The sequence below is a fragment of the Macrobrachium rosenbergii genome, chromosome 40, assembly GCF_040412425.1.
Source record: "Macrobrachium rosenbergii isolate ZJJX-2024 chromosome 40, ASM4041242v1, whole genome shotgun sequence".
In the NCBI taxonomy this organism is placed as follows: domain Eukaryota; kingdom Metazoa; phylum Arthropoda; class Malacostraca; order Decapoda; family Palaemonidae; genus Macrobrachium; species Macrobrachium rosenbergii.
Genome location: NC_089780.1, coordinates 4875945 through 4890422, shown reverse-complemented (window position 1 = coordinate 4890422; position 14478 = coordinate 4875945). Strand labels below are relative to the sequence as shown.

Below are 14478 nucleotides of genomic sequence, written 5' to 3'. Positions count from 1 at the left end.
AATTCCAATTTTAATGTTCTTGAGGAACTGTGATTTAATAATAAAATATAAAAATAAGTAAGTAATAAAAATACGAAAACCCTTAAGGGATATAATGAACTTTAAAAGAACTAAATTTTAAAATGTTACTTAACTTATTCTGAATTTTAATTACCTTTATAGTGAGTATGTATGAAAACCTGAGTTTAAATGTGTTTGTTGTGTGAGTGTGCTCCAGTATGAGAGCGTATGCCTTTGTGCAGCTTTTAATTTAATTTTCATTCATTCATCAGCATACCAAATGACCTATTTGGTCCCAGTGGTTAGGCTTCTGGCCTAGACTTGGCATTTTAGCCAAATCCTTTGGGCCAGCCCTATCAGAGTTGATAGTCAGCTCACTGGTCTGGTCAAACTGTTTTAATAATAATAATAATAATAATACTATGAGAAATTATCATCAGTCTCTTTATCAATGAAATGTGAATCTTTCTGGTAGTAGAAGTATCTTCTGATCCATAACTATACACTATGAAATATATATTTCTTCTCACTGTTGTCTAACAGTTTTAACATTTCCTTAAAAAGTCCCATTAAAGAAGCCAGAATATTTCAGTCAGTTTAAGTGCAGTCCATTCTCCTAAAATACAAGTTGCAAGTATGCAAGGCAGGCCGGGAATTATGAATCGCATCTTAATATACAGAATACCTTCCTTTTATGTGAACCTGTCTTTGAAAGTGAGGCAGGAAATTATAACCCATTGCTGTGTTGTTTTTATTATAATTGTTACTTATATATAATTATAGCAATAGCATGACATCTCATTCTGTTATGTTAATGAAATGGAATTACAATAATATAAAATATATAATCTATAAAAAGAAAGCAAAAAGTAAATCAAGCTCATTTCAGTAAAATGGCAGAGTAGTTTACCTAGCAAATTGGAATTGTGAATTCATGAATTGTAGTCAAAGTGATGTTTGAAAAAGTTATTTTGACTGAAAGCATGTTTCTTTAATCTAGTGTCAACTGTTAACATGTACAGTATTGTATAATGATGATTGACCATATGATTAATGCATATAGAACATAAGTTGGGTATCTATAAATACGGATTTTCTATAATTAAAATTGGTAAAAAAGATCTTTAATTTGTTTGTTATGCACTTGCAAACCTTTCATAAACAGAATGCAAATGCAAAATAAAACAATTATAAAACATCAATTTATTTTTTCAGTAATTACTGTATATTCCAGAAATTACTGTATATAAGGTAGTTACTGTATATTCCAACATTTCAAGTGAATTACAGGTAAATTGGATAAATGAATTATAGGTGCATTGGAACTATGTACTAATCCTTATTACTTAACAGGAAAAGAATCATTTGGCAAAGCCAGCTAATTAAATGTAAAGAATTATCCTACTAGCTTTTTAAGTCTTCAAGTTTGTTTATTTCCCCGTGGGGGGTTAGTGCTGTCAGTGCACCTCATGCGGTGCACTGTAGGCATTACTTAAGGTTCTTTGCAGCGTCCCTTTGGCCCATAGCTGCAACCGCTTTCATTCTTGTTACTGTACCTCTGTTTATATTCTCCTTCTTCCATCATACTTTCCACCCTCTCATAATAATTGTTTCATAGTGCAACTGTGAGGTTTTCCTCCTGTCACACCTTTAAAACCTTTCAACTATCAGTTTCCGTTTCAGCACTGAATGACCTTATAGGTACCAGTGTTTGACTTTGGGCCAAAATTCTATATTCCATTTTTTATTCCTGTATTTTTATTATGAGCATAAAGTTTTGTGAACTTTTGATTATTTTACCTTTTTTTTATAGTTTTTATTTTTATTTTGCTCAAGTTATTTATTATATGGCTAATGGCAGAAACTATGAGACAACAAGCCCACTGCCTATCAGACACAGGTAATTTCTCTTAATTGTAATGTTAGTTATTTGGGATGAATCTTACTGTTAAAGTTAGCTTACATCTTTGTGCTGATAGGTGTAATTAGCATTCAAAATGAATCAAAGAATTATGCTTGGCTGACCCAGATTGCACAGTCTGTAATCACCTTTTTCCTACCAGGTGGTATTAGAATGTTCATGTTCTTGTCAGAATTCTTGATGCCATGTCCTTGTGCATACGGGGTTAATCGGTTATAACAATTGTAATTTCGTCAGATCTTTCTCGTTCCCTTTGTTGGTGGAGACATCAGCAAGACTGTTGATGGATTTGCCTCTAGACCTCTAGAGCCCAGACCTTACATTATCCTCAGTCAATTCAGGGTCAGGTTGGGGAGCCACTCTGGAGAACATTGAAATGTTAGGGAGTTGGATTGTATAGGAGAGCAAATATATATATATACAAACAACATAGAACATTTGGCAGGTTGGAAGGTCATTTGCAAGCAGAACATCTAATCAGAGACAAGGTGATCAAAGTATCAATTCAACTTCTCTTCTTACATAAGTGAATGTAAATCAAGAACTTTGTTCAGGCTAGTGGAGAAACTTCTCCTTTGGACAGAGACCACAAACATCATTCTTCTACCACAGTTTGTCCCAGGGAGAAAAAACAAAACATTATTGCAGACCAACTCGGCAGGAAAGGGCAAGTCTTCTGTCAGGATGGCTCTTCATATGCCAGTAAGTCAGAAGTTGTGGAATGGTCAGGAAGCCCAGAAGATTGATCTGTTTGCGACTGCCCAAAACATAAAATTCCCAGTTTGATATGCTTCATGCCAGGATCTCTGGCATGGATAGTTGACGGTTTTCGTCTAGAGTGGTTGATTATAGACCCTTATGCTTTTCCTCCATTTGCACTTTTAAGGGAAGTTTTCAGCAAATTGTGAGAATCCGAGAACTCAAGTTATTGTTAGCTCTTGGTGGCCCCCAAGGAAATGGTTTCCTGAGCTACCTCTTCTGGCAGTAGAAGTTCTTCACTTTCTGCCAGTCAGAAAAGATCTAAGATAGTCACATTTGAGAAGATTCTATCAAAATCTCCACATGCTTCATCTGTCTCTTGCGAGCAAGAGGGATTTTGAGAGAGGGTAGGTAATGAATCCTGAAGTCCAGCAGGCCCACCTCTGTTAGAAATTAAAAACAGTAGTTAGTTTATTGATCTTGGTGCATGTCCTGGGGGATTTCCAGAAACTGTATATATGCAGATAACCTGATCTAGTTCTTCCAGTATCTCAGGTACATGAATTGACTTTCTTGTTCAGGGCTTAAAGTATATCACTTTATGTTGTCTTCAGTTCTAGGGCTTACAAACTTGAATATTGCTCATGACTTTGGATGCGGTCTTCTGATCTTTTGAGCTGGAAGCCCCAAAATCTTCCTAACATTGTTGAGGATGGAATTTTGATGTAGCCCTTAAATTTGACATTACCTCAGTTTGAGTCTTTGGATAAAGCTTTCCTTAAGGGGATCGGCTGCCTAAAAAACCCCAAAAATCTTCAAAAAATTCGATTTGCTGAAAAAAATTCTATGGCTTAGTATAGGGTTCAAGAATGTGTCCTTGAAGTATTATGCTAAAATTTGCCTTATTTCTCTAGTTATGGCCTCAAATGTAACAATAACTATATACCCATAAAACACCAGTAGCGCAAATGATTTAGTCTGGTATAGTTTTTGCGATATATGTTACGAAAACTTCCTTTGAAATTAAATTTATAATGTCAATAATATCCTACTTGGCACCTTTTTAGTTATTCCTAGCCATGACAAAGCGCACGTCATGCCATGACGCCGACTGTTGCCGACAGTTGCCTATAAACTTCCAAGTTAGAAGGTCATGTTTTTCACACTCGCTAGCCTTGACTGAACTCTATTTTCTGTGGTGTTTTTGTTTTTTCACCATGCCTAAAAGGTCCAAGAGTTCACTTCATGCTTCTAGAATGCAGAAAAGCCAAATGGATAAGTCCAGGTGAGAAGTAGAAGAAAGAATTTAAGAAATTAGTGCCATAGGGGGGAATGGAGCAACAGAGAGAGAGAGAGAGAGCTGTCGCCCAGCAAACGGCGCAAGCTGCGATCTCTGCTGACCAGAGACCAACCACATCCAACCCTAAACTTCTCTATTCGTTCGTCACTACTAAAGGGCAAAGGTATTTTAGAAGAAGAAAGCAGTAGCTCGGACGCTGATATTATAGACGATCCTGAAAATAAAATGATCATAATAAGTGAAGCAAGACTTGATGAATTACTTGAATCATGAATCCCTAATTGTGGATGTAAAGTAATTCCCAGGATCCATTTGGCAAGGGATGGATTCGAGACACTAATAAAAAAAGTGTAGGCAACTATGATACCCTAGAGTAATACCTTGCAACAAGATCAGGCAGGGGGGAACCAGGAACCTAAAATTTATAATAATGTGTCTTAGGCACATAAATAATCAATTAATATTCTTATTTATAATTATTGTGCATTAATTAATATCCAAAAATAAAAATTAAAACCATGTGCATTAATTAATATCCAAAAATAAAAATTAAAACCATAAAATTAATTGTAACACAGTCTTACTTTTTTTATGCAACTAAAACTTTGAAGGCCCTTTTACTTTTTTTATGTAACTAAAACTTTGAAGGCCCATTTCTCAAAACATAAGTTTTTCACACCTTTAAAATGCATCTCCTCCCTTAGTATTGGACCAAATTAAATGAAATTTTATATATAACATGGGGAAACATGGTAGATTAATAAAATGCCGGGATTTTTAATATTTTGAGTTGCTGATTTTTTGTAATTTTTTTCCTGTCATTTTTCCAGGAAAATTTCATAAAAATTAAAAAAAATTCATATCTTGAAGAAGAATTAAAAAATAAAAAATCCCTGGGAGTATACTGACCAAAACTTTTTCCACCAGAAGTTCCACATAATGCCCTTAAACAAACCCCCTATATATCAACAACCTGTCATTAAAAAAGTGGGAAACCGGCCGATCCCCTTTAGAAATTAACTTTCTAAATATTTTCCTTTATCGCTTGCTCTACCAAAATGAATTATTAAGCTTTAAGCCCTTTCTTGCAAGATGTTTTTCAAGGGAACTTTTTTTTCTTTTTCTCCGATTACTTAGGGCTAAAAACATTATCAAAGCAAAGCCCTTCCCAGATTTGTGTTGGTACCTAATTTAACTGCTTTATTAGGAATGAAGATGAATTTCAGTGTCCAGTTATAGTTTTAAGGACATCTAGAAAGACTTAATCCTTGAAGTGGAGGAGTCAAGAATTTATTCTGTGGTGTTGTGAGGACAAACACACACATGTTCAAGAATGTAATGTCTTTCTAAGTTGCTTAATCAAGTCAGTACGCGTAGAGATGATTCCTGATAATTTGGCATTGTTTGAAAGTAAAACCTCACAGTGTCTGGGCTGTAAGCACATCTTTTAATTTCCTTTAAAACCTTTTGCTAGAGAAGGTTGTCAACACAGCTTAATGGACATTGACCTGAGTTTCACCTGGATTTGTTTCAAGACATTTAATTTTAAATGAGAATTATAAAGCCCTTAGTCCCATCATCACGGCTATGATGATTTTCTCCTGAACCAAATACGAGAGACTCTTCCTTTCTCTCTTATCTTTAGGTTGTTAAGACATCCCAGTGTTGAGTTTGGGGAGCATGAAAGTACAGTTTAGTGTATAGGAGTGTGCCTTCATTCTTGACAGTAGTCTTGACCTTGTATTCACAGCTGTAACAGGGATTGTATCTTGTGGAGGAGGCTCGCGAGTAGTTTATCTGGATATAGATCAGGTTGTTCCTGATGTTAGCTTTCCAAAGAAAGGTATACTTGAAGTCCCAGGCCAGTTGGGATGGTATCCACTGTGATCTTATTGAGCTCAGGTGGAGCAGTGTTTATAGAAGTCCAATTACTATTGAATGTGTAAATGATTGCCTTAAGACTATGATTGAGAGGAGAATTCCTCTTAAAATCCTCAAGTTTCGTCTCAGTGCTCCACGTAAGCTTGTGTACCATGAAAAACAAGAAGCCTGTTTTTGGAGGAACAACCAATTTGACATTTTTGGCATAATTTCATTGAACATAGGCATCAAGCTCTGGCTGTCTGTGAGAGAGTTTATATTGAAGGTGTGAAGGAGACTTGCTCTCCAGTGGTGACGACCATAAGAAGTGGTCTGCCCTCAAGTCATTACCTTTTGGAGTTGATTCAAGCATGCCTCCCCTTGTAGAAGCTGTTGGAACAGTTATAGTATAGCCTATTGCCCTAAACAGAAGGCTGAACTTTTGGCTCAAGTCTTTTTGAGTAAACGATGTAACAAGTCATTTGCTTTCCAGAGCCTAAGTTCCTTTCAGTAGCATTTAGGTCAAGAAAAGTTAAAACTTTGCATCTGGATTTTGACAGTCAGGGTGGCTCAGAAGATGACTAATATTTCCAGAAGATTAGTGTGCCTTCAAGTTTAACTTCATTTTGGAGGAAGGCCAACATAGGTGCATTATGTAAGGGCTTAAGTCCTTCCTCATGCCCCTGTGAATATAGGTCAATTTCAATTACCCATTTTATCTAAGGTTGTTAAGAAGCTGCTCTCTAAGCATCTTTGTGTGTTTATTGAAGATGATAACCTGCTTCTAGCATTACAGTTTGGGTTTTATAAAGGCCTTGTTACTTGTGATGCACTCTTATCAACAACTGCCATCTTGCAGAGTGCTCTTGCTGAGGGTACAAAGACACACATGGCTGGTCTAGATTTTAGTGCAGCCTTTAACCCTTTAACGCCGACTGGACGTATTTTACGTCGACAAAAGTTGTCTGTTGGGTGCCAAGTGGACGTAAAATATGTTGACTACAAAAAGTTTTTTTAAATGTTCGCGGAAAAATACCTATAGGCCTCGTTTGCGAAAAATTTTAAATCACACCCCTTGAGGGGTGCTGGGAGCACGGATCACGCTGTTTTGTTTACAAGCATGACCCAGCTGCGCATGCGCAAATTTCTTTCTTATCCCAAAAGAAAGCATCAGCTAACACTGCTGAAAATCTCAGAATTTCTTTAGTCACTTTGTCGTAATTTTTTGCACCATTTTATATTAGCCATTACATAATGTTTTATATATGAAAATGTGTGCAATTTCATGTAAAATTTAACAAAAAATAACTCATGGTTGTAGCTTTTATCAGTTTTGAAATATTTTCATATAAATCACGATAAGTGCCAAATTTCAACCTTCGGTCAACTTTGACTCGACCGAAATGGTCGAAAACTGCAATTGTAAGCTAAAACTCTTACATTCTAGTAATATTCAATCATTTACCTTCATTTTGCAACAAACGGGAAGTCTCTAGCACAATATTTCGATTTATGGTGAATTTTTTAAAAAAACTTTTTGTATGTCCGTGCGTTACGAATTCATGCATCATTTTGTGATAATATTTTCTCTGTGTTGCTTTGATCATTTTACAATTTGTTATGTACCAAAATATCGCAATTTAGTGTACAATAAAATGGAAAAAAAATAGCTCATTAGCTTTAACCGTTTTGCTCACAGCACGATTTGTATACAATTATATATGAAAATTTTTTTTTGCGCTATCATATATTCCAATATTTATATATGATAATGATATTTTTTCATTTCTGATGGTTGCATACTAAACTTCAGGCAATGAGAAAAAAAAGGAGGCAAAAATGAACTCTAATCTTATAAAGTAAGCATGCTGTGATTTTTTTAAAAAAAACTTTCTTTCCGCCTCGGCGCTAACTCCCAAAGCCCGCCGGCATACAACAGACACTTTTGTAAATAGAGGCTCGGCGTTTAAGGGTTAATCATGTGAATCAATAAGCGGTTGTCTACGAGTCGAGATCTTTTTTTTTTTAATATATTTTTAAATAATTTTTTCTAGGCAGAACCCAAAAGGTGTGTGTTGATGGCCAGTAAAGTGACTTGAGTAAAAAGTCAGTCAGGTGTTCCTCATGGTAGTTTTCTTGGACCTTTGCTACTTATTATCTATACTAGTGACATGTGGTAAAGTCTGGAGAACAAACTGATTGCGTACACTGATGATGATACTCTTGTAGCTGTTGTTCCTCCTGCATCGCCCAGGTCTGTGATAGCAGAATCCTTGAGTAGAGGTCTGGCACATATTCGTGAGTGGAGCAGGTTTTGGGGCATGAAGCTTAACCATTCCAAAACTCAAAAAGTATGATAGTCAATCCAGAACATTTTTGTCTTTGCATCCTGATTTATATTTAAATGTTAGTGACTTTTAAGAGCTTAGGTGTATCTTTTGATAAGTAATTTACTTTTGAGAAACATAGGCATAATATTGCTTCCTCAATTTTTAAGAGTTAGTAACTTGCGGAAGTGTTTTACAATTTTTAGGGAAGAAGCTTTTGTATCTGTGTTTTAACTTTTCATCTTCCTTACCTAGAGTACTGTACTGCTCTCTGATTTACCACAGAGGAATATTGACCACCATAATATCAAAGGTTAATATTACATACATTCTGTAGTAAAACAAAAATATAACTATGATTTTACCATACAGTGTTTACATCTTTTCTCTCTTGATGCCTGGCATTACATTTTTTAGTGTAACAGAAATGTACTGTTTTAAGAAACAGAAAAATACAGTAAACACCTAAGCCCTGTACTTCCCATAGGATATAATGCATAACCATAGTATATTGTAGTAATCACTGAAATATTAAACTGTTAGCATACTACATTGTTTTGAATGCATTCATTTGTACATCTTTTCAGTAATGTGCCCTAGGAAACAATTGTAACACTCATCAAATCAGACATCTGACTGCATTACTGTAGATGTTCTCACGTGGCTTAGTGGCAATAAAAGGGTCAGGATAAACCCTCAGTACCTTGAAGTGATCTTATATTGTCACTGGCAGCTGTAGGTACAAGAGAAGGTATGAGGGGCTAAATATAACGCCATCAGTACATGAGATTGGTGGTAACCACTGAAGAATGAGAGAGGTCCCCACTGAAATGACATCGGCACACTGTGCTTATGGCTCCACTGCCAAAGATTAGAACTGGATATGATGATGAACTTGGATGCTGTGGGGTAGCAGACCTGAAGAAATCACCGGGCTTACTTTTAAAATAGGACTGATGATGCTGCATCTGGATAATGTCCACCATTGTCTCATGAAGGGGTCAGCTAAAGCTTGGTATGTCAGGTATAGGGGCATTGTCTTTGTTTTCAGAAGCATGCTGGGCATCAGAGTAGCAATGATCACCATTGTCCTCATCCAACCATTGACACCATCCCTGATCTTCCTGAAGTATTCTGTGGAAGTCCATGATCTGTAACCTGGAAATTCAATAGTTGTCTCATTTCCAGTATTCAGCTTACACCAGCTGTGCTGTAGGTTTAGAATTGCAGCAGCACTTGTGGTTGTGGATTGGCAACTTAAAGTAGTAGCTATGAATATTTTGCAAGGCACTTTAACATGAGTATCCAAGGCAGGCTGCTGCTCCTCTTCCTCATACATTATCACCTCCTCCAGGAACCTCCATCGGTAATGTCTTTTCACTGAAGAAGTAACACTGTGGTCTGTTAGTTGTATTAGGAGCCAAGAAAACATCTAATGCAGCCATTCTTAGCAACTAGCTTGTGCTGGGCAGGATATTCAGGCACATTGTTGAGAATCAGGAGACACTGTACAGGCAGCCCCCAGGTTACGTCGGACTCAGCTTACGTCATTATGAGGTTATGTTGCACTTCAGATACATTTATAAAAAATTATTTCCCGGGTTGCAGCACGTTCCAGGTTTACATCGCCAGTCCAATGGAAGACTGGTACTTTAATATGGCTCCAAAGTGGCAGAATGGTCAAAATTTGGAGTTTTTTTTTTATGAAAAAGTCAATCAAAATGCAGGTTAGGTCATTTTCAAGAGCCATTGAATTAAAATTAAGGTTTTCTTAAGATTGTCGACGATGTCTTGGGTTATGCTGTTTTTCAGCTTATGTCGTGGCGTAGGAACAGAACCTCTAACGCAACCCAGGGACTGCCTCTACAGTCCTAAATTGTCCTTTTGTTAACATATGACCCTTGGCAAAAATGGCAGTAAAAATAGTCTACTTGTACAACAAGCCACATCATAAAAAGTTTGTCCAGCATTCCTTGAAGACACCATGGTTGCTTAGCATATTCAGCCACGACCAGTTAGCCTGTCAAGAATTAACATACTACAACTTTTGACTAGGTAACTATTTTGACTCATCTACCAGGTTGGGATTGGTCATAGGTGTAAAATAACCTGGTTTCGTCATAGCTATGGATTTTAAAATTAGCAAGGGAATGTTTGTGGACATATCATTTCTTCCCAAGATTCATGCAAGCCTTCTTTTAAACCAAAGTTCTTCATTGAGGTTAACCTGTTAAGCGTCACCCACGTAATAATACGTTTACTGCGATCTACTCGGTAGCGCCTTCAACGGGATATTACGTTCAAGACTTTAACTCTGCTTTTCAAGCTGTCAGCACCGTAATAATACGTTTACTTGTATGGAAAATGTTGAAACATCATTTGGTAACACTCTCAGAACACGTAAGCTGTAATTGATGACTTATTTCCTCCCTGGCAACTCTTTTCAGTTGGTCGCTTGATGCCTAGATGACTATTTTTTTTTTCAGTACGCTTCGGGCGTTTTCAGAGACAACATGGCTTTGACGTCGTTCTCAGTGAATGTCACAAAGAGGAGCCGTATGTCTTCAGGTGAGATAAATCAAATCCTAGATGAGGTGTCTGATACTGAAGACATATTTGATGATGAGAGCTCTAGTTCTGAATCCTCCATGATGAGGATATTGAAGAAACAAACTTTGCTTCCAATAGCGGAAGTGAAGATGACTTCTCCATTAGAATTTTTGAGAAATAATTTGATGATGAAATCATTGATTACCTCGTGAAAGAAACAAACAGATTTGCAAATCAGTTTCTAGATGAGAATGTAGAACATTTGTCTCCACAATCACGAGTACATAGATGGATTGTGTGTAGCCCCCTGCTTTAGAGATTGGCATACAAAAGAATAATAGTGCATGTATGTACAACACTTTTCATTCAGTATTTTGTAGTCTTATGAAATAAAATAATAGTAGTAGTAATAGTTTTTTATCCTATCATTTAATAAAATTCCTACTCTTAACTACAGTACGAATTATAAGCATAAAAATCAATATTAACTTTGAAAAACTATCATCAGTGATATGACCGCTAATTGCAAGAAAAAGCGTGACGGTACGTTAGCGGCGAGCTCATCCCGGGGGGGACGCTTAACAGGTTAATGGTTTGAACTGAAAGAGCCAACTTTTGGAAGCTTTGAAATAAGGGAGGACATGCAAATGCACTTAACTTTTCAGCAGATATCTGTCAGTTTTGTCAGCATTATAGATTTTGTAATAGGGAAAAGGATGTGTGTTGCCTGTATCATAATACAGTACATCCAAAACTCAATGGTTCCTCTTTTTGTGAATTATGATGTTCTGCCACGAGCTTATGGTTAGCCAGAACTTATCAAGGTTTGATAAGGTGTGGAAATCTTGAAATTGGTGAGGCCTTGCAGATGCGTGAACTTCTTAGCAGCAATATTCAGTATGGCTCCAATTAATATTAACAATACAACAAAGAAGTGCCCAATCAGGCTCATCAACTGGGGTTGAGACATGATCTTCAAATTTGTTTCTGGCTGGCTTATTGGGTATGGTCCTTTAACCTAGAATTAGTATCTTTATGGATCAGACTTAGGCAGGTATGAATCACACAAAAACCAAAAACGTGCATAAGACCACTCTCTCAGACCTACTCCTGGATTTCAAGTTGGGTTGGTGGTTAATACTTCGTGGCAGGCAGAGGCTCCCGTAGAACATAAGAAAACAGAAACCCAAGCCTAAGCAATACATTGGTCATTGTCAGGAAAGCTAAACCTTCCATTGTGAAACACAATCTCTCACTGCAAAAAGTGGGCACAAGTTCCAGGTTGCGCATGCAGTCACAGGAACCAGCAATATGAAGCAGACATAGTCTGTATGTCTCATTCACTTTCCAGCACTGCAGGAATTACTTGCCCAATCAGTGCACAGCATGTAACTCACATACTGAGCCCACTGTGTAGAACATTGGTTATTAGCTATTACAGGCGGTCCCTGGTTTACGACGGGGGTTCCGTTCTTGCGCCGCGTCGTAACCCGAAAATCGTCGTAAGCCGGAAAATCGTCAAAAATCATAAGAAAACCTTACTTTTAATGCTCTGGGTGCATTGAAAACGATGTAAACTGCATTATTATTGAGTTTTACATCAAAAAAACCTTCAAATTATGATTATTCTGCCGTTTTGGGGCCATATTTCTTCCGTCGGATCGGCATACGACGCGTCGTAACCCTGGAACATGCGTCGTAAGCCGGGAAATAATTTCTGATGAATATATTTGAAAAACGTCGTAAGCCGGAACCGTCGTAAACCGGGGACTGCCTGTACAAGAGAAAGTTCCTATTAACTATTACAAGAGAAAGTTCCCTCTAGGGGGTCTTCATCTCTCCATTATTCTGCGTTGGACAAGTACCCTTCAGTCCTAGAAAAGGGTGCAACTAGGCCATGGGTATCACATGTAAGCATTTTGATTTTTTGTTCATGTGATTGCTGTTGGCAGCAATCATGGATTTATAAGCTGTAGAAGTATTCTGATGTCAAAATGAATCTTGAAATTATTGCTTATTATTTAATCAGAATAATGTCAAGACTGATGCCTGTGTCTTATTGCCATTCAGATGTTCTTTACTAATAATATCTCAGCTCTTATTATCGTTGTATTGGAATCAAGAGTTACTTCAGTTTTAAGTTGCAGAGCTACTTATCTAGTAACACGTCAACTTAATAGATTTCTGTACTTATTAGCTACCTTATTGTGATTGTATTTTAGATGTGATTCATTTGTAGATAAATCTCTTAAATTGAATGCAACATGTAATGTACAGGATAGTTCAGGGTGGAAACCATGTGGAGCTGCTAGTAGATACCTAGAAAATATTCAGGTGCAGGTCATAATATAGGGTCTCATTACTCAACGGACTTTGTTATTTATCAGGAGGCCAAATCCCAGAAGTACCTGATATAATGAGTTGCCACTTTATGTATATTAAATGAAATACTGTCAGAGCATAGTTCGCTCTTTGTGTCTTGTATCACTATGACTCTCCAATTTTTATATTTTCTTAGTTGGTGTCTTGTATCATTATGACTTTCCAATTTTTATACAGTGAACCCCCGGTATTCGCGGGGGATCCATACCGCCCCCCCCACCTGCAAATAGCTAAAATCCGCGAATACTTGAAACCCCTCTAAAAACACTTAGAACTGCCTATTTTGATAATTTAAGCACAAGAAAAACCGTGTAAAATGCTTATACCTGAGTATTTTAAGAGTTTTATCACAAAAAGTGCATATATTCATGAAAATTATATGAAAATACAGTAATTAGTGAATATTTCTCTGAAAAATACCGCGAATGGGCAGATTTTCTGCGAATAATGGGTAGATGTGTTCCACAGAGAAACCCGCGAATGCGTGAGTCAGTGAATTGTGAGAACGCAGATACGGGGGTTTACCGTATTGTCTTATTTCCGTGGATTATGTTTTTGTGTAACACCCAAATTCTGCGATTGAGTAACATTGTTTTTTTAAAGCTAAGCTAAGTTGAGTTTTATTGCATTTCTTAGTTATCATAGTTATTTAATTTTACACATCATTTCACATTTCAGGCTCCAACTACCAGACCCATGTTGAACAACTAGCTCCAGCTGTCCGAGAATTAGCAGACCTGGAAACTCAAACACAGATGATTTACCTAAAACGACAATATGGCAAAGAGTACCCCTGGACGCGTTAAGAGGAACTTAGCTATAATACATGTATTTTCTACTAGCATATGAATAATGTTTACATTATGCAGTTTACTGTTACTCATTGTCAGCAGCACAACATATTTTAGACTGTTTCCCCAAGGTAAATATATAACCTTGTTCCATATTCTTATAGTTTTTGGATTTTGCTTTTCAAGAAAATTTTTGTGATGTGTTACTTTGAGCAGCTTGTGCTAATCCTAAGATAATGACTCAATATTGATGTGTATACAGTATATATATAGTATTATGTAAACTGTATAAAGATATTTATTTAATGTTTAAAGGTTAATATACTTGCAGTAAATTATATTGCTCTTTTAATTTTACCGAAGGCCAGTGTAATTTACTCTCAAGTGTAACTGAAAAGAATTCTGGTAAGTTAAGTCAAAATTTATTAATATAATTAACTTTGTTTCTTAGTGCTGAGTTTTGAATAAAAGAAAAAACTAAATATGTTTGTTATTTAAAGTAATGGTATTCAAAGTGTTCATAAGTAGTATACTAACTGAAACCTTAACCAAAATTATAATATGAAACCCATTACTTACCAGAGAGAGAGGAACTCCTACTTTAAATTTACATATGTGGAACCTTTCCTTGTATTGCAGATAACTACA

General features: G+C 36.5%; 2 protein-coding genes across 3 annotated transcripts in view; one reads left to right on the top strand and one right to left on the bottom strand.

The window, feature by feature from the left end:
* Ddx1 (ATP-dependent RNA helicase Ddx1) overlaps positions 1 to 14168 on the top strand; it is a 113358-nt gene extending 99190 nt beyond the window's left edge. The window contains exon 15 of the mRNA XM_067082957.1: positions 13718 to 14168. Within this exon, the coding sequence (XP_066939058.1) occupies positions 13718 to 13845 (128 nt within the window). The 3' untranslated portion in view covers positions 13846 to 14168. The remainder of the gene's footprint in view (positions 1 to 13717) is intronic.
* The window catches only part of LOC136826062 (crustacean hyperglycemic hormone-like), a 67171-nt gene that overhangs the window by 10037 nt on the left and 42656 nt on the right, over positions 1 to 14478 (bottom strand). Inside the window, exon 5 of one of the 2 annotated variants that reach the window (XM_067082961.1) lies at positions 844 to 2282. The exons of the other annotated variant lie outside the window; for it this stretch is intronic. The gene's annotated coding sequence lies outside the window, so the exon portion shown is untranslated. Of the gene's footprint in view, positions 1 to 843; positions 2283 to 14478 lie in introns of those variants that run through there. 2 annotated transcript variants of the gene reach the window in all.